Below are 22,419 nucleotides of genomic sequence, written 5' to 3'. Positions count from 1 at the left end.
CCAGTCGAACCGATTTTATGGGACTATGCAACGGATAATATAATGCGACGGCTCTTCTCTTCAACTTTAGGTCTCTCCAGGACGCTTGCTGTTACAGCTCACAATCTTGACCCTATCGGCCAAAACAGTCTGTTGATTATCGAGTTTGAACGTGACATCCTTGATCAGGAACGTCCACACTTCATCGCAGAAACGGTATGTATCGAGGTGGCCCTTCACAAACACCAACCGTCAACAACCTCTCCCTCCCAATAACTACAAGGATGTAGGGAAGACAAAAGGCATACCTTGAACGTCAACCTCGCCCGAACCTGCACAGCTAGTATCTCCGTAACGTAACGATCATAGTTCGAGAGAATCTTCATAGCCAACTGTGGCTCGATTCGGCCTTCGTTGATGAGGTCATCGAGTGTATCTGTCAAGGAGAGTCCGAGACTGTAGCACATAAGCAGCAAGCAAGCATCACGTTAGCCTGGATTTCTACGATTTCCTTTCTTCCAAAGACTAGGAATGGGATTGCATGGGTGACGATTGCGAGAAATAGTGTGGCTATTACCTGCTACCGCGGTAGAGCTCGTAGTATGCTTGAGAGCTCATGTTTGCGGTTTGATGGTTGTAAGGTTGAGGTGAGTGTTGGGATGAAGTAGTTTAAATAGTCTGGTTGAAGTGAGGCTCAGCCTCTGAGGCGAGATCACGTGCGTTGACGATGTTAGCACCGACTGATGCCTCAGGCACCGCTGTTCACTTTGTATATACTACAGTACGGTCGTTGATTGCAACTGTCTTTATTGTTGAATATCGAGTGCTGGGACGCGTAAAGTGTTTAACGACATGTATACTGTGATTCATCCAACTTTATATACCTAAAAGCTGAAAAGGAAACGCCAACCTCATACTAAACACCGAGCCCTAAAACTCCCTCCAATATAGTAGTAGTAGTCTTCTGTATCTCACTTCTGACCATTATCGCCAATGACTCCATTTGAAGCTCAGGAACGATCGCAAATGTCTATCATTAACCAAGCCCAGCAACCATGCCAGCAAGAACCCCCGCCCCAATGACACCTCCATCTGAAGCTTCACGTAAAAACACAGACTTGCCACTCTTCTGCGGACCGGTCCGCATGATCATGCGATCGATGTATCGCTGGCACGTTTCCTTGAAGTTGGGGTAATTCTGAATGATTCCTCCGGTGTAAGCGACTACCAACTCCTCAGGACCGGATTGCCAGTCTGCTGGTGCTGGTGCGAGGACAGGGACGATGAGGCCTCGTTGATTACTGTTTGTGTTTGAAGAGGGCGATTTAGCGGCTGCAGCTACTGCTGGTGTGGTTGAAGCGAGGGTTTGTTCTTGGTTTGTGGATGGAGAATTCTGATGTGTTTTTTCTTCATCCAGCGGGGGTTGAGGTGAGTTTCGCGCGCTATCGTCTCTAAGCTGAATCTCTCGTGTGCATGCGAGAAGTCCTACGACGGCTGAGGCGATTAGTCCGGCTGACCGTGTTTGAACGGCTCTGGCAATTTTCCGGAATGCACCTGCTGTGTCTTTACTCCAAGACCATTCACTGGACTCTGGCGGAGGCAGGGACCGTGCCAGTTCCGCAGCTAGTTCTTGGTCAGATCGACTGCGCGCAACTTTGTGCGAAAGAAAGGTCGTAGACAGCGCATATTCCTGTACCAAATTGGCCGGCAACTCTTTCTTAGTAACTCCCAGCACCTTAGTCAGATAGTCGAAGAAAACTATCCGCACAAGTTCGCCAATGTATCGTCCACCAGTCATATACTCCAGTGGTTGGAAACCAGGTCGAGAGCATGCCCTGTCGAGTAGGATATCCCATTTTGTCTCAATGTTGAGCTCCTTCAATGGAGCTGCTGCACCGGAAATCGTGATTTCTGTATTCACCACTGTTTGCGTAGCCTTGGAATCTCTCGAGCTGACCAGCTTGGCCTTGGATTCGTGCAAATCGGTCAGTAACATTGGTATCGTGGCATTGCACCCTGTTCCGACGATAATAGCCATGGTGACACGACTGTTGGGCAGCGATTTTACGCAATATGCCGACGACACTAAAGTTGCAACGGTGTCGTTGGTGATGGCAGCAATCTTCAGTTTGGGAAGGGCATAGAGCTTCCGCCTCTTTGACGATGGTTCGTCGTCTTCGCTTCGTCTGGTATGCTTTTCGTAACCTGAAAGAAGCATATTTCGCAAGTTGAGATCGGATGTGATTGCAAAGCCCTTGCCCATGGGCATGAGCGTAGCCTCATCCACAGATTCCTGCCTGTTTTACTGTCAGAAAACGAATTCAGAAAAAGGAGCGCAAACATACATTATGGGAAAACTAAATGTGATACCCATTTCCAACTCCTCTGGAATATCCCCTTTGGTAGCATCCGACGAAAGACTGTCGGCTATAACTTCAGCGACGCAATCACCTATCCACGAGAACAAATCTTCCGCTTTATCCTTCTTCAAATGTTCCTGAATCGGCCATGCTTTCTCCAGCGTCCGCCTCACCCGCTGTCGCTGAGCCTTGCGAATCGTATCACGCGATCTTTCCGAAGCATTGCCGGGACTTCTATCGGAGTCTGCATCTTCGCCCAACAATTCAATAAAGGCAACCCGTAGATTACTACCTCCAACATCAATTGCCAAATAACGACCGACTTCTTCGCCGGTGGGTAATTGCGTCACAGGTGTCGGCAGAAATTGTTGATCAGAGGTCAGCGCAAGCTCACGGTAGACCTCCGAGAAGCGACGAGCTAGATTGTACAGTCGCGATTCCTCCAAAACCAACGGTTTGATGAACTCTTCCACTGGATCCACGCTGAGTCTCGGCTCTTCGCTGCGTGTATGTTCCGGCTCGGAGGCGACGTCCTCATCGTCAACGTCGTCTATTGTAGTCTGTGGGTCTACATCCTGAGAGAACGTGGCGGCCGGCTGAGTCATGGTGCAATATATACCGGTGGATATGCCGTGTATGTATATATATGTATCTAGGTTGAGACGTGAGAAATACGTGCGAAACGGTCAAATCGGCATACTTCGCAATTGAACTCTCTATCAGAATAGAAACTGAACAGTCAGCTTTGTTGTGTTACGCAGACGGTGTGATGGGGGTATGTCGCACTGTATGCCCGACGGGATGCGTCCGTGCAAGGGAGTCTCGAACAACCAGTTCCACCACAATTATATATTATCGCGCGACGGAATGCGTGGGTAAACGAGTATGGACAGGGATATATGTTCTTCGAATCTGACTAGAAGGTCGGGATGCTGACGGTTCTAGTAGCAGAGCTAGTGATGTCGTCTCCGGTGGTGGTAGGCAGCGGCGCGGGGGATGACTGTTCCTGGACGGGATGGCACGCACGATTGTTTCTATTTTATTGTTCGATGCCTAGGATCAAGATATCTAGGTAGGTATGCCGACGTGCCGAAGTAGAAGCCGAAGTAAGATGAACGGACGAGGAATCGTGTGGGTGGACGAGGGCGTGAGATATAGCAATGCGACCACACGGGCACAAGGCTTGGACCCGATGTGACGTTGTGTGAGAAGGACGATGACGATTGATGTTTCTGGGTCTCCAGGTCCAGAGTTTGAGGTCTCCAATGATATTCGCCAATTACTATACAGCGGCCACCAATGATAATGTCTGGTTGTCGAGTTGGCTGAGCAGCCTGAGTTGTTGGGGACAGACAACTTGGGAAGTTGGGAGAGGAGACCGTAGGTAGAGGATGTGTGACGATCCGGATATAGATTCAGCTGTATGGCTACAGAGCCACCTTGCGCTTTGGATACTATGTATGACTTTTGTAGATTTGTATCTTCTCCTCGTCAATTGCGTGTAATTTTTTTCTTTCCACAGAAATCGTGTATAAGGAAGTCGTATACAGAGTACTCCGTTCTGGCTACGTAGGAGTATGATACTATCGTACAGGTACCTACCGGAGCACAAGCACAACTCCGCATTCCGTACCACGGTAGCCCGCCGCCCCATCAATACTCAGCAAAGCTTCCACAACGGCCAATGCTATTTCATCTCCTCTCGAAACTGATGGAGTGAGTAAATTAGTTTTTTATTGTGTGAGTCACCTCACTGGTCTCAGTCCCCAGCACAGACAACGCACACCACGCAACACAGTCACATATCGAGAGAAGTACATACGTTGTATCACAGTTCCACTTCCGCTTTCGGAGCGGTACGAGTACGGGGTGCTTCACCTCAGCCATCTCATGTTGGTTTAGTTGATATTCTCTCTCGACTGACCGTTGGGACGAAGATCTATCTGATCGATCGTTGATGTCATTTCGGTTCTTCGAAGACTACTTCGCCGTCCCTGCGATTCTCTTGTCTGGCCTGACCAACTCAGGTTAATCGACCCCAAGCTCAGCCCCGAGACAGTACCATCCATCCAGATACCGGTACGTGTGGGCGCGTGACAGACATGGGGAGGGAACAGGGGTCTTGTAGATGGAAGCTTCTTGATGTTCAGGTCTTGGACATGAAACGACGGCTTGAGGCTAAGATCGGGGATCTGCAGAGCGTGGTTATCATGGAACGTTTTCGACGAGGAGTAGAATTGCTGTGCATATTCCGTAGGCGTTGGACAGGTAGTTAGTACGTAGTTACCTAGATGGATGACTCTGGCGATGTACCCTGCTCGCGTGTCTGGCTGTCTGCACCGACTTCTTCGATTTAGTGCGGCGCTTGGTCCGGATCGATGAGCGGAAAGGGAAAGAATACCGACATTGTCCCGATTCGTTCCTAGTTTCAGCTGACTGTCGACTCTCAAGAGTCAAACGTCTGTCCGTTGTGAAGTTGGAACTGTTGATTGATGCTTGGCAACTTGGTTCTACCTACGTAGAAAGCCTAAGTGATTGAGCCGATACCGGTCCGGCTGATGGCTCAGTCTGGGGCATCCGACAACGGCGCCTGCTCATTGACCGTTTCTCTAGCTCTCTCTCCCACCATAGTTTACCACGTAGAATAGAGTACAAATCCACTTAAGAGTCAAGACTCAAGACTCAAGGACAGTAGGACTCGCACTGAGTCGCCAGTGGCTTGCGCCACTCAAAAGACACGAGTCAGAGACCCGGAAGAACCGCTGTCCACGAGGGGCTACGTGTTTATCGAGTCTAGACTCCTACGAACATCTTGGCCGGACCTGGGTAGGTAACTACTACATGCGGTAGTCACTCGTATGCACTCTCTTCCGCCACAAGAGACTATTTTATAGTAGGACTGCCGTTGCTCAAGTGAAAGCTTTGATGGTTAAATGTTATAGTTGAGTAGGTATCTGTACTTGACTAGGTAGCACTCATATACTCCGTACATCGACACAATCGACCGCTGCACCTGCGCACGTCTTTGACGCTTTGACGCCTGGAGACGGGCAGCAGCTGGTTAGTAGCTATATCTAAAATGCCGGTCCTCCTTATCCGTCATGTCGCCAACCGGCAACCCATTCTCATCCAAAGCCATTCCATCCTCGGAGGAATCAGTCCGCTCGAGCTTCTCTGCATCTCTGCTTTTATTGTCTTTCCAACACACGTACCAGTAAGCTAGTACAACGGTAGCCAAAAGACACCAGGTCACAATAGAAGTCACCACGCCGGAAAAGTACCGGGGTCCATGAGTCCAGAGCTGAGGTGCAGCAATGCAGCCGGCGCAGTAGCCGATGAAGAACATGGCATTGACAATGGCGCGTTTTGTGTTTCCCTTAGAGTTGGAGGCGGCGAGGGAGAGGAGGATGGACCAGGGTGCTGAGATACAGGATGACTGAAGAAAAAGGTCAGAAAATGTGCAGAGAGAATGAAAAGAGGCAAACCATACCAGCCAGGAGGCAACAATCAAACCCCATCCCGCAGAAACCGTCAACTTCATCAACAACACATTACCCACCAAAGGGGGAATGCAAAGACAAAAAGCAACCACCGTGCGATTGTTGGGTACCAAATAGCAAAGCAAGACGCCAATCCACAACAACAGAATCTGAACTGCTCCCGACGGCGCCGTATACAGGATTGTCTGAAACTTATCCGCGCCCAGGCTCTTGATGACAAGACTTGCGAATGTCAACACAGGGCTTTGCATGGTGACCAGCACGCCGAACCAAAAGACGAACCACGCCTTGGGGTCGAGGAGTGTTTCCCTGAGTTGAGCCATTGAGAAGTTCGTCTTGTCGCCTCCTTCCCTATCAGCCGCCATGCGGAGGGCCATGACTTCCTTTTCACGAGGAGTAAAGAACCACGCATCCTTGGGACCATTGGGAATCAATAAATAAAACGCAACTCCAGCCACGGAGGTAATAGCACCACAAACCAGGAACAATGTCCTCCATGGCTGAAGCGACAGCGAAGAATTCTTCGCAATGCCATACATCAAAAGACAGCCAATGACCTGCGCGATGCCGTTCATGGTAACCCAAAGAGCAGTTCGGGAACTATGTTCCGATTTGCGATACCAGATTGCTGTCATGGTGATAAAGGATGGGGAGACGGCGCCTTCAGCGAAACCGAGCAGGAAGCGGACTGCGGCGAAACCGGCAAAGTTCTGAGGTGCGGCGAGACACATGCAGACGATTCCCCAGATGCAACTATTCTCGTCAGTACTGAGTCTATCCAGGGTTTTTGTTTAAGATGACGTACACTGTTGTACCCACGAATTTGTTGATAGGGAGTCGAGACATAAGATAGATAAAGGGATACTCCGAGACCAATTGGCCGACGTAAAAGATGGAGCTGCACCATGAGAACTGACTGCTGGACATGTTTAGGTCCGTGATGAGACCGAATACGCCAGCATAAGAGAGTGATTGCTTGTCTAGATATTGAAGGAAAAAGACAAAGCACATCTACTTCGTCGTTAGAGGGACGAAAGAATCCAGGAGGCACTGAAGGTACATACCATTGGTAAGATGACCCGATCAATCTTTCTCAAGACCTGCTTCTCCTCTTCAGGTGTGAAGCCATTCTGAGTCTGGGTCTCGCCGACTTCAGGCGAGTAAGCCTTTCTCTCAAGGGTGGTAGCCATGCTGCAAATTCACCGTCTGGTACCGTAAGACGCTTTCAAACGACAGAGTAAAATTCCGACCAAGACATGAGCATGGCGGGGGACTCCGTCTATTTTATCAGTCGTCTGATGCATACTCTTTTATCTCATTTTGATTCCAGGTGGGAACGTCGGAATAAATCCGAGCGTCCTAACTTTTTTTCTGGGGAAAGCTGCGATATCGTTTCGAGGCATCTGATAAGAGGCAGGTTGCCGTGATTACGGGTAGATATCCGACACTGCATGACAGTTTGCCGACCTCACATCGTCGGCAATTTGTCACTGGCGATAGCTAAGCATCGTTTTGTTCAGCAAAGACAACAAATTTTGTAAGGGAGTATGTAATGCGATTCGTTTTAAGAAAGCCTGTTTCTGTTTCTTCGCATCTACGCAATTATTTTACCAAAAAAAGACCTCAAAGACCTCCAAATATTCATTCACAATGGTAGCTCCCGAGGCCATCAAGCCCTGGCTTCGTGCCACCCCTTCATCCTACCTCCTCATCAACGCCAACGTCGTCGACGTACGCAATGGCACAATCCTCAAGAACTCCTCAGTAACAATTAAAAATGGCATCATTGAATCCATCACCCCCAATTCTACCTCCGCAGCACCTGAATCTTCTTCTTCCTCTTCATCCCAAAAGGTGATCGACTGCAAGGGCAAATTCCTTTGTCCCGGCCTCTTCGATGCACACGTCCATCTTATGGCCGTCCCCGGCTTCACAGACTTATCCAAAGCATTTGGTAACCCGAACGATGTGCACGTGCTACGTCAACCGTATGTATGCGCCCAAATGCTGCATCGAGGATTCACCTCTGTGCGCGACTGCGGCGGGGCCCAATTAGCGCTCAAAGAGGCTATTGAAGATGGCGTGTGGCCGGGACCCAGACTCTTTATTGCGGGTTACGCATTGAGCCAGGCCGGCGGCCATGCAGATTACCGCGGACCGCACGATCACACTCAATGCTGTGGATTGGGCACCACGGGACTGGGGCGGGTCTGTAACGGAGAAGCTGAATGCATGACTGCTGTGCGCGAGGGTATCCGAACGGGAAGCGATTTCATTAAAATAATGGCTTCCGGCGGCGTTTCGTCGCCCACAGATAAACTAGAGCATCTACAATTCACGCCTCGCGAGATTCGCGCAATGGTGGAATGCGCAGATCAAGCAGGCACGTTTGTCACGGCTCATGCTTACACGCCCAAAGCCATTCGGCACGCTATTAATAACGGTGCCAGGGGTATTGAGCATGGCAATTTCATTGACCCCGATACTGCGAAACTCATGGTTGAGAAGGGCGTTTATCTGACGCCGACACTTATCACATATGCTGAAATGGCAAGTCCGAATTGGGAGGGATACTTGCCTGTTGAATCTCAGAGCAAGAACACGGAGGTTCTACAGGCTGGATTAACAGCCCTCAAAATTGCGTCTGAGGCAGGCGTCAAAATGTGCTATGGTAGCGACCTGTTGGGTCCCCTGGGTGCCGCACAGTCCGGGGAATTTAGGCTGAGAGCGTCGGCTCTGTCCCCGTTACAGGTTCTTCAGAGCGCTACAATCAATCCGGCTGAGATGATGGGTTGCGCAGATACGTTGGGGCAGATTCAGAAGGGATTCAAGGCGGATGTTTTGATTCTTGATGCGAATCCGTTGGAGAATGTGACTATTCTGGATGATCCAGAGAAATTTATTTTGGCTGTTATGAAAGAAGGCAGAATATACAAGAGTCGCTGGGAAGGGGTGGAAGAGGATGCTGACATTCCTGTTAGAGTTAAGGCGGCGTTGTAATTTCACTCTAGGACGACGCATCTAGATGAAATATGAATAAGTAGGTAAACGGGTATGTTAGTATCATCTATCTCATTCGCCGTTAATTACACATTAGCTGGGTCTACCGGCCCGGTCAAATCTGCAAAATCTAGCATATCAAATCCCGTAAGACATGTAAGAAACGTCTGATCATCTCCATGCAGCCACTGCAAGGAGGGATTTGTAGCTTCTAGTCCATCTTGAGTGTGCAATGACTGATGATGTTCGTGACCAGTGCTGTCTGTCATATAAACCAAACCCGCATTGGGGTCCTTTGCCCGTAACCTTGCCCTCAGCGCCGTTGGTGTATCTGACCCCATAATAGAAGGAGATAGGGTGTTAGCCACCGAGGAATGAGACACGGGCGTCGGCCAGAGATATCCGGTGCCAGGTTCTGCCACAGAAGGATTATTCTGTACCGTTCTGAAAGACGAGTCAATTCGAGGAGCTGGCAAAAGATCCGTCATGGCTTGAGTGTTAGCATCCGCGTGATACGTAGCCGGTTGCTGTGATCCATCCGCCCTGGCCAACCACTCGGCCCACTGAAGATAACGCGATTCAGTATCCTCTCTGTCTGCCCCCCACTGAGCATGAGACTGATTAACAGTCTGTCTCAGCTTTGCAACAGCTTCATCCGCAATAGACCGCAACATTTCGACAAACCTCACGCCAGTTTTGGCACTCCTGTTCCCGTCAGCCATCTTCCTCAACGACTCCAGGCCGAAGTTGACCTGTGATTCGTATTCGGGGTCTCTATTCATTATACCCGCCAATAAAACAATGATAGTAGAGATACTGCATCCCTGGAAATCAGTGAAAGAGAAACGTGTGAGGTTGTTTGTTTTGGTGATATTCTCGAATAGTCGAAGTAATTTTTTTGCCGCTTTAATACAATGCTTCGCTAGCGAAGGGACGCTCTGGTCTCTGTATAGAGGCGATTTCTCCTTTGCTATATGATGTCGCAGATGCTCACGCACAACTGCAACGACACAGACTTTCCCTACGGCGATCCAGGCGTAGTAATATTGCAGATGTAGATGGAAAACTGCCCGATAGCGTGAATCGCGGGGATCAATCAACTCAAGCGCAAAGTCTGAAGGTAGACTTCGCTTCCATGACTTGAGCTCTGCTTCAACATTCTCAAACCAGTGTCTTGGAGTCTCTGTGTTGGTGCTCTGGACGGGAGGCCACATGGACAGCGACGACGACTCGACAACGCGGTCAATGATCAAGGCGAGTTTGGTATAGAATATTTGGTGACGGTGATTGTCGAACAGCTGAACTTTATCGAGACTGGGGCATGGTGAAGCGAAGGGAGCACTGATGATTTCAGCGCTAATTGATCGGGGACGGTTGAGTTTCAGGGTGGTGGTTCGTTCTAAAGAATATATAGACCACCATAGACGTCGTCTAACCTCCTTTTCTGTACTTGAAAGTGTTGCATCGTCCGAATTGTCCATGTGAAGATTTATCGTGAGAGCAGTGCGTAGCGCAAGCCCTAAATAGACGTATGACGAACCAATCGCGCTGGCGGGCATAAGGTATACACCCAAGAGGAAAATAGCCTGTACAGTGACTAAATTTGGTCTGTCTATGATATCAGGAACCAGTGTTTTGGCATGGCTGTAGAATATCTTTCCCGGATCACCGTAATCGGGGTGAATGATGACGCATCTCTGAGATTCAGATGGTTTTTCAAGAGTAGTCCACTGACTTCCCAGCGCAAACGCCGCCAATGCTAGAGACACAAAACGGGTGTCATGCCTCAGAGGAGATCTACTATGTGTGTAGAACTGGTTAATGTCCGATATGAAACTGGCTTGGTCGAAATAGAAGAAATTGTCTGTACCATGCTTGATACAGACTGATATAAGAAAGTCCGCCACTGGGCGTGGAGGGAAACTATTGATCGCCTTGCGTAATCTACGCGTCTCCTCTGATGAAGGTATGGAATCGTTGTAGTTGCTCTGTAAACTGTATCAGGCTGTTATTTATTTAGATTACCGAGGAAGTTCACATACCATTTGCAAATGACCGAAGCTCTGTTCCTGTACGGCCGACGAAGAGTCCAGATACAATGTCTCGCGAATTCGAGAAAAGAATTGAGGCCAGATGTAGTTCTCTTCATCAACCGAGACAGTTGTGCTCGTGTTTTCTTCTCGCTTTCTTTCGTCTTCCGACTCGTCTCCATCTTCACCGGCTACTGAATTCTGCGTAATCTGCGTGTTGTCATGAGCTATCAGGAATTGCTCCTCGCTGACAGGCGTTCGTTCTCTGCTCTCATGTCAGTACATGTTCAATAATTTTGAAATATGTACAAGGTATTGAGAGACACGAACCGAGAGAAATGACATGAAAGAGAATTCCGAAGACATCTCGTACAACTTCCGCGAATCGTTTCTATACATTTACTCTTTCGCGACTTACATCGATCACATCTATTGCCAATCATGTCAGCGTCTTCTCCTAGACTGGCACTGCGACTGATACACACGCTCTGGCGGCTCTCTTCCGATCTTCATCCGCCACACGACGCCGTTTCCGACGGCATACCGAAGCTGGTGATTGCATGTACGAATCTATTCATGAAATGATTCCTTCCAAATTTATTTCTGGTAAGGTGAAGGTGGACGAGAAGTAAAGATAAATCAACCAATTCGTACTCCAAGATACAGCTTACCCGATCAAGCTAGCGGCTCGGTCTCTTCGGCCTATTATCCGATCGCCCTCATCCCGATCGCAACGTCGTGTCCAAAATATCAACCGCTCGGTATTTCTCATCAAGTATCAAATATAGAGATATCATGCCTCCAACAGCCTACGAAGTCTATCAAGACCTCGAGCGAGAGGAGCAATTCGCTCCTCAAGAGGGCAAGACCCAGAGTTCCTACTCATCATGGCGGGAACGCGCCATGAACCGCAACATGCGGAAGAGTCTCGCTATAATCGGAACCTGCTGGCTCATCTATATCCTATGGCTAAACCGTCTATATGCATCATCTTGGATACCAGGATCGCCCAATAATAGCGACGAAGTTGCATATAAGGAAACAGTAGGAAAGACGGTTCCTCTCGACGTACATATTATGAGCAAGTGTCCAGATGCAAAGGACTGCTTACAGAAATTGATTTTGCCTGCGATGGAGCAGATCAGTGACAAGGTTGATTTTAAGCTTTCGTTCATTGGAAGGTATGTTTCAACCCTCTCTAACCAAGCCTAGTATTGACTTCTCTAGTATATCTAATAGTACTTCCGATATTGAATGCAAACATGGCCCTACCGAATGCATCGGCAACATGCTCATGCTCTGCGCCGCCAATCTTCCGTTTCCCTCGAGCCAGATTTCAACTCCGCGAACACCCGTCATCCGCTCACTCGGTTTCGCAAATTGTCTGATAGACGACTACCCAGAGATCCCGTCTCGTGCTCTAGTACAAAACTGTGCTCTGGAACATGGAGTAGACTTTGAGGCTTTAAATGCCTGCGCTAGTCGTGAGGATGACGATTTTGAGAATCCCGGTGATCCTACCCCTGAGGATCCAAGTGGAATTGCCTTGCTGCGCAAGAGTGTACGCCACACTCATGATGTTGGCGTTACGAAGAGTTGTACTGTGAGACTCGATGAGACGATTTGGTGCATTCGAGATAATGGCCAATGGAAGGATTGCGCTCATGGAAGCGATGTATCGACTTTTGTAGGTGAGGTTGAGAGATTATGGAAGGAGAGGAATTAGCATCTGTCTCTTTCTCTTCCATACCTCCAATGTTGGAATTTTCCAGTCATGACTTTTGGATTAAACAACTGGGCAGGTCATGACATACAATCTGTTGCCCACTCGATACCCCTTTTTGTATATATGTACTAATTTATCCATTGTCTTTTGAGATGGACTTTGTTTTTTGTAAAACTAACTGATGAAACTTGTGTCTTTTTTTCATATTATACTTTATCTCTAATTGCTGGTAATTACACAGTGATCAAAAAAAGAGTCTCAAACTTGCCCAACATCTAAGCCAATTTGTTTGATAAGAGATGATACCTGAGGATAAACGACACAGATGGGCTTATCTGATCATTTGCACTTAGAGATTTCCTATCCTCTGGTTTTTCGTCTCTTCCAACCTCATTTCTGATTTTCCCTTTTACCATTGCCCCTCCCATACTGCTAGACTATTGTTCTTCTCCTTTCACTCACTCATCCACCCTCCTCTACGGCACTGACTCAAAGCCACTCCAAAACTCATGGCTGAGGATGCCTTTGAGACTTGAGACTGATACAGATTCCTTACAGATGGCTGTGTCTCTCATCTAAGACCAACGATTTATCCCAATATTTCTAAGCTCTGACAAAGTCCACAACTGTAAAGTTCTTGTCGAACCAAAATGACCATCTATTCAGACCATCAGTCAAGGTACACAACCCCCCTTGGCTATGTCGACGCCATGATCTCAGAGTACGAATCGATCAAAGAACCAAGCCACGGTCTACGCTACATACGCGACAATTCCAGACTCTACTCTTCGTTTTGCGACCTCATCAAACACCACATTGGCCTGATCATGAGTCGTCCCAAGGCGATCGAGGATGGCCATGTTACAGTCTACGACAAATGTCTATTGGAGTTGTGTCGCAATGGTAAATACGTAGACGGTTTGGCTGGTCAAGAGTATTTCATTCGAGAATTCATGGGCATTGATCCAGACTCGCGTATGCGAAGAGACGTTGAGGACATGATTGACCGCGGGGTCTCAGTCAAGGATGAGCTTTTGGGGTGTTCGTCTCAACTTTCCTACTTTTCTCAGTGTTTAATCTCGTACTGATGCGTCAGTTATTCATCAGCCTCTCGGTCGCGCTCCCAATCTGAACACCGCCAAATCATCAAGGAAGAAAAAAATGCCATCGCAGTCACGCAATCCCAAGTGGCCCCTTCTCAGAACCTACCCTTCAGCGAGACGATATTCGCCGCCTACGCAACAGTCTTCCATCCAGACATGACCATCAACACAAATATCAATCGGATGCTACACACTTACTTTAGAGCCAAAAATGATTTCTACACCAGACACGAGTCAAACCATTACCAATGTGATCCAGAACGAGCCGACGCAGCGAAGTTTCTACGTGACAGCGCAGAAAATGCACTAAATTACCTTGAAGCACAGGAGCTGTTGTCGACGTGTGATAGCGACTTGGTACTTGAGCTCCAGACTGTGTTTAGTTTTGCGAAGAGCAAGGCCATTGAGATTCTGGGTGGAAGGAAGCGGCGATTCGAAATTGAGAGTGTCTACAGGGATGGTGGTGGTAACGACAACAGAGACAGAAACAAGGTGTTATTGACGGACAGATACCCGTACCCGATGCAGAGAAAGCGTCACTCCATTGATCGGTACACTGGTGCGTATGCTGATCATTCATGGCATCCGTATGCTAGAAACGAGATGTCGCGTTCTGTGAGACGTCACTCATGAGGAGTGATGGGATTGTGGTCAGATGTTGAGAGTCATGCATGCCATTACTCTGTAATGAGATGAGGGTGGTGAAATAAAACAGGCCTGTGGTTTATGCAAACAAAAGTGTATTAATATAATAAGTGAGCTTGTTCTGCAGAAGTAGTAGTAATCGAAATCAATCTGTTCAAGACAGAAATGAAACTGTCTGATAGGACACAGCCGGCGGTGATAAGGTTATCGCCGCCCCACAGAAAACAACCCACTAAGATTGTTAGAGAGAGACACGTGATACCCTGTACCTGTCACCGTAAGGAGGAAACAACATCAATGTCCAATCTACTACATAGAAAATAATTGCAGCGATACTCTCATTTATCTTATCACTGATATATAATATATACACAATCACAGCTATATGTCAACCCAATTTCATGGATTTGGCCTCATTTCAGCAATGAAACACCCATCCTGAACACGACCGTTCATTGAAAAGCGTCAACAATGGCCAACTCCAACCTCCATCGCGATCCTCATCCTCCTACCACTGAGTCCGATAGCTCTTCCTTCTCCTCGAACTTTGTCGAAGTCGCGCCTCCATCAATAGAGGATTCAACCTTGGTACCGTCGAACCTTTCCTCAATGTCTCCGCTTCACTTTGCGCCGGGTGTTAGCGGTAACAACACTTCGGAAAGCGGGATGGAGCAATTGAGTACGTCGGCTGCAAATACAAGCCGTCCGCAGCCCGGGTCGGCGGAACTTCCTCGATTACAAACGCATCTTTGTCGTGACCACGCCGATGACATTGGCTCAGGAGATGACGACGAAGGGCAGTCGGCAGATGAAGCGCAAAAGTTCATGAATGTCACTGATACCTATGACGAGGAAGGATATGATTCGGAATTAGAATATAAAACTCGCCATCGATTGCGAAGACAAATAAGCATGGGCGCAGGTGCCAATGCTGAGTATACGGCGGAAGAAGAGAAAGAAGTTGTCAAGAGACTGGATAAGAGATTGGTATTATTCTTGGCTGTTTTATATATGCTTTCTTTCTTGGATCGGTCGAGTAGGTGCCTTTTTTTTTCTATTGTTATGTCAATATGCTGATACGTAAACAGATATCGGCAACGCCAAAATTGCCGGTTTATCAAACGATCTGAAACTATCATCATCGCAGTATGAATGGCTTCTTACAGCATTTTATATCACATATATCGCCTTTGAGTGGATGGCTTTAATGTATAAGATAGTCCCGGCGCATATTTATATCCCATTGTGCGTTTTTGCCTGGGGAATACTAGCATGCTGTCAAGCTTTGACCCGAGGATTCTGGGACCTGCTCATCATCCGAGCATTGCTAGGTGTCTCCGAAGCAGCCTTTGGCCCCGGCGCGCCATTTTATCTATCTTTCTTCTACAAACGCGAAGAACTCGCGTATCGTACCGCACTTTTCATATCTGCAGCCCCACTTGCTACTTCATTCGCAAGTAGTGTGGCATGGGCGATTGTGGAATTGAGCAGCAAGATGCCTATTGCACCATGGCGTTCGCTGTTTTTGATAGAAGGGTTTCCGAGTTTGGTGGCGGCAGTCTTTGCCTGGTTGTTGATTCCGGATTCGCCGGGAAAGGCGAGCTTTTTGACGCCGCGACAGAGGAAGGTGGCTAGATTGCGGTTGCAGTCTAAGAATAAGATTGAGAGGCACAATTCGCCGTCTGCTGCGTCGGAGAAGTTTAACTGGAAGGCAGTGATTGAGACATTGTGTGATCCGATGTCGTATCTCATAGCTGTATATCTTTCTTTTCTTTTTTTTTTTTTACCTTGCGCATGTCGCTCATTTACTGACGAATATAGTTCATGTTTTTCGGCTGCAATGTGGCATTCAGTTCGATGCCGGTCTTTCTCCCCACAATCATCAACAAGTATGTTCCAAGCCCACTTTAAAAGAAATTATGATGCTGATGAATCTAGCATGGGATACTCTTCCATAACCTCGCAGGCTCTTTCAGCGCCTCCATTCCTGGTAGCATTCGTAGTAGTCCTTGTGACAGCTTCACTCTCCGACCGCTCCCGCACCCGAAGCCCATATCTAATCTTCCACGCCCTGATATCTGCAACAGCCTACCTCATCATCGGACTCACGGGACATTTCCATTCACACATACCCACCTCTGTCCACACCATGATCCGATATCTATGCATCTACCCCGCCACATCCGGCTTCTTCTCCGCCGTTACAATTATCATAACCTGGAGCATGGACAACCGCACCGCCCAAGAAGGCAAGGGGAGTAGCGTCGCCATCTTGAATATAGTCGGACAATGCGGCCCGCTTATAGGCACCAGACTCTATCCCGATAGTGACAAGCCATGGTTTGTGCGTGGCATGTTGACGTGCGCTACGTTTATGTTGGTAGTTGCCATTCTAGCGTTTTCGTTAAGGTTGGTATTGTTGCGTAAGAATAGAGGGATAGTGGGGAAGAGGGAACAGATGGGTATTGAGATGGCTGAAGGGGAGGGATTGATTGATCGTGGGAGAGATGGGTCGATGCAGGATGAAATGTTTACATATATTGTATGATATCATCCGTCTTGATTTACGTTTCACGAAGCGCATTTACCTTCTAATGTTTATGTACATCGCATGTATATATTGATGTCCAATTCTCAAATGATGATTTCATCTTTATCTCGAATCCCACAAGGTCATCGTAATGACCACTTTGAGCGACTCTAGCCCCGTCTATGTATAGAAGAGTATTGATTGAGCGTCTTTACAGGCCTCCAACTTCATGCATCCGCAGCTAGTAATCGACGCCGATACATCCAAGACTGCATTATCCTCACTGGTGGCGGCGCAGATGGAGAATGTCCTATCCTCATATCCCAAAGGAGACGGCGTACACGTTGACTTCGGCGCACTGCATTGCGACAATTACTGTTGTAAATGCAAGCTTAGGGCTTAGGGCTAGACGACAGTCGCCCAGAATTACCGCTTTAGGTAATTCCTTGTTTTTACCACGTCCATCCATCCAGGAATTCGACAGAGATGCAGCAAAGATCAAGTATAACATTCTAGAATAAATATCTAAATGCATCTATTATTTGTATCTTAAATAGTTCGTGGCCAGAAGAAATGACTCTCGACTCGAGTCGCCCACCAAGCAAGCCAAGCTACATTCCCCATTCGGAAGGACTTCAATGTATGACGCAATCCTTCTTCCGTATGTACCCTTTTCTGCCACTCGTCCATCCTCCACCCTCGAATTCTAGAACATCACATGTGCGCATTGTGTATACATCCCCGACAGTATGGATGGAAGTGAGCGCCCATCATGTGGATAATTACCTACTAGTATGTAGACGGGGAATATCATATATTCCTATATTCCCATATCGAATCGACTCAGTCTCCATCTTAGATACCGTACGGCACGTCCGGAATGAAACTAAGCTTCCACCTCTAGTGCTTGGCTAAGGAGGCTTCAATTGAGCCCCATCACCGTTTCATTTCCAAAACCGTCGAGGACAAGAAACTAAGAGTCTCACGTTCATTGAGAACATGATAGGTCGGCCCGTGTTCCCACGTTGTTCACGATACCTTCATTGATTACCAGATTAACAAGAAGAAAAGAAAAGTCTCGGTCATCACTTTGCTTTAGATGATTGAATGTATGACGACACATGGCCATATCCCGATTTTTCCCTCAATCTTTTTTTAAAATTATACTTTTTTTTTGTTGCTGTTTTGGTCCTGCTTGCGGCAATGGTGTCTACATAGAGTCATTTGCGACTTGAGTCTGGTTCCATGGGTAATGGAGTCTGCTTTGGTAAAAGGTATATATATATATAAGGAGAGGCGCAATTCCCATATTTTGTGCTTGAAATTCATGATTTATCTTAATTTTTCTGTTTCGGTACCTTAGAACTGTATCTCCTCAAGCCTTGACAGAAAAAAAATGTCTTCGGCACTCAACTCTGCCTTGAAAAGGATATCCATTAAACATGTACCCAAAGCATTAACATTATCGCAACATAAATCAATTGCACTCCCTTATCGGGTGATTTCCAACTATGGAACAACAAGAACCCCTCCCCCTTCTACGACAGACCACATCCAAACAAAATTGCCTCCTGCATTCGGAACACAGAATGCACAGCGATTCCGCGAATTCAATCTTGAAGGTCGTGTCATTGCTGTGACGGGCGGTGCGCGCGGGCTCGGATTATGCATGGCTGAAGCGTTGATGGAAGCTGGCGCAAATGGTATTTCCCTTCCTCCTCTTCACTCATTTACAGCCCAAAGCTAAATGGGAGTAGTATGGTGTCTCGACCGTCTTGAAAAACCAGACGACGAATTCAACGTCGCCAAAGAACGCTCCCACGCCTCGTATGGCGGGAGCATGAACTACGCCCGCATCGACGTGCGCGACAGCGAACAGGTGGACAATATCCTGGCCGAAATTGCAGCGGAAAACAAACGTCTAGACGGCATTATCTGCAACGCCGGAATCAATCACGTCCACACCGCGATTGGCCACTCTCAAAAAGCGTTGGAGGAAGTTATGGCGATCAATTATAATGGTGTCTTCAATTCGGCGACTGCAGCAGCGAGACAGATGTTCTATTACAAGTGTAATGGGTCGATGTTGTTGGTTGCGAGTATGAGTGGGTTGATTGCGAATAAGGGGATGAATTCGCCCGTGTATAATTCCTCCAAAGCGGCAGTCATTCAACTGGGAAAATGTCTGGCGATGGAATGGGGTCGTCATGGTATTCGGGTGAATAGTCTCTCTCCTGGGCATATACTTACCGCCATGGTTGAGATGGTCTTTAAAGAGAACCCTTCTGCGCGCGCGACTTGGGAGGCGGAGAATATGCTGGGAAGACTGGCCTCGCCGGAAGAGTTCAGAGGTGCAGCATTGTTTGCGCTTAGTGATGCCAGTTCGTTTATGACGGGCAGTAATCTGGTTATTGATGGTGGACATACTGCTTGGTAATCAGTCAAGCCCATATATTGATGTAACTTGCTTTTGTTTCTTTCGTCTCTTATTCGACGAGTTGAATATGTTAGCGACGAGGCGCATTCGCATTCGGATCAGCATGTTTGGCGATTACAGCGTTGCCTGTTTTCTCTTGCGACTGTACTTCTATTGCCGTTTATTTGATTGTGCCTGTATCATATCTTGTACACGACAGACATATTCATTTGAACTTCATGCCGGGTATCTATATACATTAGCCTCCACGCAAGCATTAAAAGTGAGAAGCCGCATACCTTATTCATCAATCATAACCTTGCACAATATCACCATCCGCTTCATCATCGACAAACCCAGAGTTATCATTCAACCCCGCAAAGTCCAACTTCATCAACAATTGGTCAACCCCCGCTGCTTTGCGAGGAATATACATGTTTCGATCTTCCATTGACGCTCCAGATTCCGTAGCTTCAAAAATTGTTCTATGACCCTGATCGACGGATCGGCTATCATCTATATCACGCAGACGGGAGATGATATCTTTGATACTGGTCTGAACGGCTTTATGCGCGTCTCGTAAGTCATCTTTGATTGTGCTTTCTTCTTTGCCATAATCCGCCAATGAGTCTACCACACCTTCGTCCGCTTCCAAGTCGAGATTGCGTTGGACAGTCTCTAATCGAGAAACAAGAGCGATGAGATGATCGAGGCTGGTGAGAAATGATCTTAGGGAGCTGGTGAACGGTACCTCATTCAGGAAAAGTGACTGTGTAAGGGAAGAGAGGTAGCGACGATGTGCTACTGTGATTGTTTCGGGATCATGTTGTTGCGCTGCTGGCGCTATTGCCGAATTTGCTGTGGTGGGTCTAAATTGTTTATGCTGCGCAAAACTGCCTCTTGATTTTGACGCTATCAATGAATCATGCTGCGATCCTGGTCGCGAAGTGCTCACAGCAGAATTTGTTGGACCTCGTTCAAGCCAAGTCTGAAAATGCTGCCATGATTCTTGAATCACCTCGCCTTGCAAGTAGCCTCCGATTTCCGAAAGGACAAATAACGATGCACTAGCGGTGGCCCAAACCTGTCGCATCTGAACACTTCGCTCATTGTGTCTCTGCCGTTGTGTTTGTAAATGATGTTGGCCACCACGAGTATTGCTCCGTGGTGGTCCTAGAGGAGATGGATGTAGACGACGCATGGTTGTGTGTTTCCATAAACTGCCCAATCGTAATTGAGCGCGGCGGATACCGAGGAGGTATGAATGCATAGTGGAATAAACTGACATGTCCGAGTTAGACAAGAATAGATCAATAGGTGGTTGAATCTTGAGCGACAAAGCAGTTTCGGCTGGAAATAAAAGGTCTGCAAATGAAACCGATGAAATTTTTGTCGTTATATTTGTGCCCGGATTGTCCTGAAAAGGGGTCGCTGTTCGATCGCTTTTCTTTGAGGGTTGTATAGACAAACTAAGTAATTCTCGGGCAAGATCTAGCTCTTCATCCACCGGAGCCTCTTCACTCTGTAGAGCATAGAGTTCTGTCCATGTCTGCGCTAGCGCTGCCGCAACCTCACCGTCCTTGATCATAACACCATCTAATCCTGCTGCAGCTGTAACCCCAGGCCTAGCGTTGCGAGCGTGAAGTCGGGAATCTGCATTCGAAACAAGCGAGGTCACAAATTCACCACGACCTAGGAGTAGAAAGTCATGGATCAGGGAGAGAATCTCGACAATCTTCGGCAGTGGCAATAACTTGGATAGGGAGGTTTGCGAGACTGAAAGTCTGATAGCAGTCACTGCATTTGCAAGGAGCGAAGTCGAGATTGGTGACTTGAGAGATGACAGTTGTCGAAGATGGTCTGTCTCCAAAGTAATACCTGTGATAGATCCTGTCGCGTTGTCGGCCGTTGAGCGGTTCCTCTGGCTACGGATGTGATTTAGAGATTTTCCAATGAACAAGATCGAGGATACCGTCGACGCCGAAACAAAATTGGGTAACAAGTCGTTATGCAAAACGTAGTCCACATTTCTCTTGCCTGAAGAACTCAATTCATCATCTTCAAGCTCAACCTCAGTCGCCTGCACAAAAAAGTCTTCCTTGCCAAATGTCGGTAGTTCTCCGTACAAAAGCCACATTGACAATTGTCGCATCCAGGCTGTTTCGGCGGCTTTGATGAGTTGTAAAGCGATCTCCTGCAAATCTAGATAGCCAGTTTGAGACTCCGAACGAAGATAGTCGATGAGACTAGCACCACTCGTACATGTCGTCGTATCCTTTGCAGAAGATTCAGGCAGTATAAAGGAAGCTACACCCCATAGCCATTCCAACCTCCGTGTCCAAGGAGAAAATTCCGACACCAAAGTGGAAAGCGGCACAATCCCATATCCGCCAACATAGTTGCTATCATTGCCTAGGACTGCTCTTTCGACATCAAGTATCTGCTTCTGAAATTTTCCAAGTCCATCAATTGATATGGCACTAGATACGGCGCGGCAAATCGTTGAGGGGTGGGAGGACGATATACGGGCGGTATGGGTGCGGAGAAGGGCATGCAGTCGGCTTAGGCGAGCGAGGGACGCGAGCAACGCTTTCTCTGGTGGTGACAGAAGAGGGAAGGGACTTGAAGACGTGCCGCTGCTTTCATACTCCAAGTCGAGCAGAGGCGAGGGTTGGCCGGACAGGGAGAGAAGGATCTCATGGAGCATTTTCGTGAATTGGTTTTTGGATGTCGAACGCCATGTGAGAATGTCTTGATTTGTGTTCGTTCGCTGATATCGCGCTACATCAATTGAATTCGCGAACTCAAACCAATAGAACTGCCATCCGCAGACTCCGTGCTTCTATACGAAGCTGGTGGTGTATCGCTTGTTGTATGATTTGAGGTTGTCAACGCGACTGATCGCGCGGAGCGGTCAACACAATGGAACAATCACTGAGCTATAAGAAAATGACCCCACCATGACCAAATTCTGAATCTAACTATGTCAAACCTGGAGATTGAGACTCATTCCTCGATCAACGCAAATCAAATTATTTAACAATTGTCATATTGGAGAAGTCTAGGCTCACCAAAGACAGAATTGGCGGGGGATCTGTCTGAAGCGTTGCCTCAGGCCACAAGCGGGGCA

General features: G+C 47.7%; 10 protein-coding genes across 10 annotated transcripts; 5 read left to right on the top strand and 5 right to left on the bottom strand.

Annotated features, from left to right (window-relative positions):
- Positions 1–66: 66 nt before the first annotated feature.
- On the bottom strand, positions 67–597 carry EYB26_002131 (uncharacterized protein; the record flags this gene model as incomplete). The annotated part of the gene is made up of 3 exons (XM_054261438.1): positions 67–213; positions 288–435; positions 557–597. 3 exons carry the CDS (start codon positions 595–597, stop codon positions 67–69), a joined length of 336 nt encoding a protein of 111 aa, XP_054117413.1.
- A 418-nt stretch (positions 598–1,015) lies between these two features.
- On the bottom strand, positions 1,016–2,944 carry EYB26_002130 (uncharacterized protein; the record flags this gene model as incomplete). Its single annotated transcript, XM_054261437.1, has 2 exons — positions 1,016–2,276; positions 2,325–2,944. The coding sequence occupies 2 exons, from the start codon at positions 2,942–2,944 to the stop codon at positions 1,016–1,018; spliced, it is 1,881 nt and encodes a 626-aa protein (XP_054117412.1).
- A 2,456-nt stretch (positions 2,945–5,400) lies between these two features.
- On the bottom strand, positions 5,401–7,029 carry EYB26_002129 (uncharacterized protein; the record flags this gene model as incomplete). Its single annotated transcript, XM_054261436.1, has 4 exons — positions 5,401–5,775; positions 5,830–6,592; positions 6,645–6,850; positions 6,904–7,029. 4 exons carry the CDS (start codon positions 7,027–7,029, stop codon positions 5,401–5,403), a joined length of 1,470 nt encoding a protein of 489 aa, XP_054117411.1.
- Positions 7,030–7,489: 460 nt separating this feature from the next.
- On the top strand, positions 7,490–8,839 carry EYB26_002128 (uncharacterized protein; the record flags this gene model as incomplete). Its single annotated transcript, XM_054261435.1, has 1 exon — positions 7,490–8,839. One exon carries the CDS (start codon positions 7,490–7,492, stop codon positions 8,837–8,839), a length of 1,350 nt encoding a protein of 449 aa, XP_054117410.1.
- Positions 8,840–8,925: 86 nt separating this feature from the next.
- On the bottom strand, positions 8,926–11,431 carry EYB26_002127 (uncharacterized protein; the record flags this gene model as incomplete). Its single annotated transcript, XM_054261434.1, has 4 exons — positions 8,926–10,827; positions 10,882–11,134; positions 11,200–11,298; positions 11,355–11,431. 4 exons carry the CDS (start codon positions 11,429–11,431, stop codon positions 8,926–8,928), a joined length of 2,331 nt encoding a protein of 776 aa, XP_054117409.1.
- Positions 11,432–11,664: 233 nt separating this feature from the next.
- Positions 11,665–12,595, top strand: EYB26_002126 (uncharacterized protein; the record flags this gene model as incomplete). The annotated part of the gene is made up of 2 exons (XM_054261433.1): positions 11,665–12,050; positions 12,097–12,595. 2 exons carry the CDS (start codon positions 11,665–11,667, stop codon positions 12,593–12,595), a joined length of 885 nt encoding a protein of 294 aa, XP_054117408.1.
- A 650-nt stretch (positions 12,596–13,245) lies between these two features.
- EYB26_002125 (uncharacterized protein) lies at positions 13,246–14,331 on the top strand (the record flags this gene model as incomplete). The annotated part of the gene is made up of 2 exons (XM_054261432.1): positions 13,246–13,636; positions 13,703–14,331. The coding sequence occupies 2 exons, from the start codon at positions 13,246–13,248 to the stop codon at positions 14,329–14,331; spliced, it is 1,020 nt and encodes a 339-aa protein (XP_054117407.1).
- A 483-nt stretch (positions 14,332–14,814) lies between these two features.
- EYB26_002124 (uncharacterized protein) lies at positions 14,815–16,891 on the top strand (the record flags this gene model as incomplete). Its single annotated transcript, XM_054261431.1, has 4 exons — positions 14,815–15,379; positions 15,432–16,099; positions 16,165–16,232; positions 16,282–16,891. 4 exons carry the CDS (start codon positions 14,815–14,817, stop codon positions 16,889–16,891), a joined length of 1,911 nt encoding a protein of 636 aa, XP_054117406.1.
- A 1,378-nt stretch (positions 16,892–18,269) lies between these two features.
- On the top strand, positions 18,270–19,310 carry EYB26_002123 (uncharacterized protein; the record flags this gene model as incomplete). The annotated part of the gene is made up of 2 exons (XM_054261430.1): positions 18,270–18,576; positions 18,631–19,310. 2 exons carry the CDS (start codon positions 18,270–18,272, stop codon positions 19,308–19,310), a joined length of 987 nt encoding a protein of 328 aa, XP_054117405.1.
- Positions 19,311–19,596: 286 nt separating this feature from the next.
- On the bottom strand, positions 19,597–21,996 carry EYB26_002122 (uncharacterized protein; the record flags this gene model as incomplete). Its single annotated transcript, XM_054261429.1, has 1 exon — positions 19,597–21,996. One exon carries the CDS (start codon positions 21,994–21,996, stop codon positions 19,597–19,599), a length of 2,400 nt encoding a protein of 799 aa, XP_054117404.1.
- Between the last annotated feature and the right edge of the window lie 423 nt (positions 21,997–22,419).

The sequence above is a fragment of the Talaromyces marneffei genome, chromosome 1 (assembly GCF_009556855.1).
Source record: "Talaromyces marneffei chromosome 1, complete sequence".
NCBI classification, from domain to species: Eukaryota; Fungi; Ascomycota; class Eurotiomycetes; order Eurotiales; family Trichocomaceae; genus Talaromyces; species Talaromyces marneffei.
This window is presented reverse-complemented; position numbering and strand designations above follow the sequence as displayed.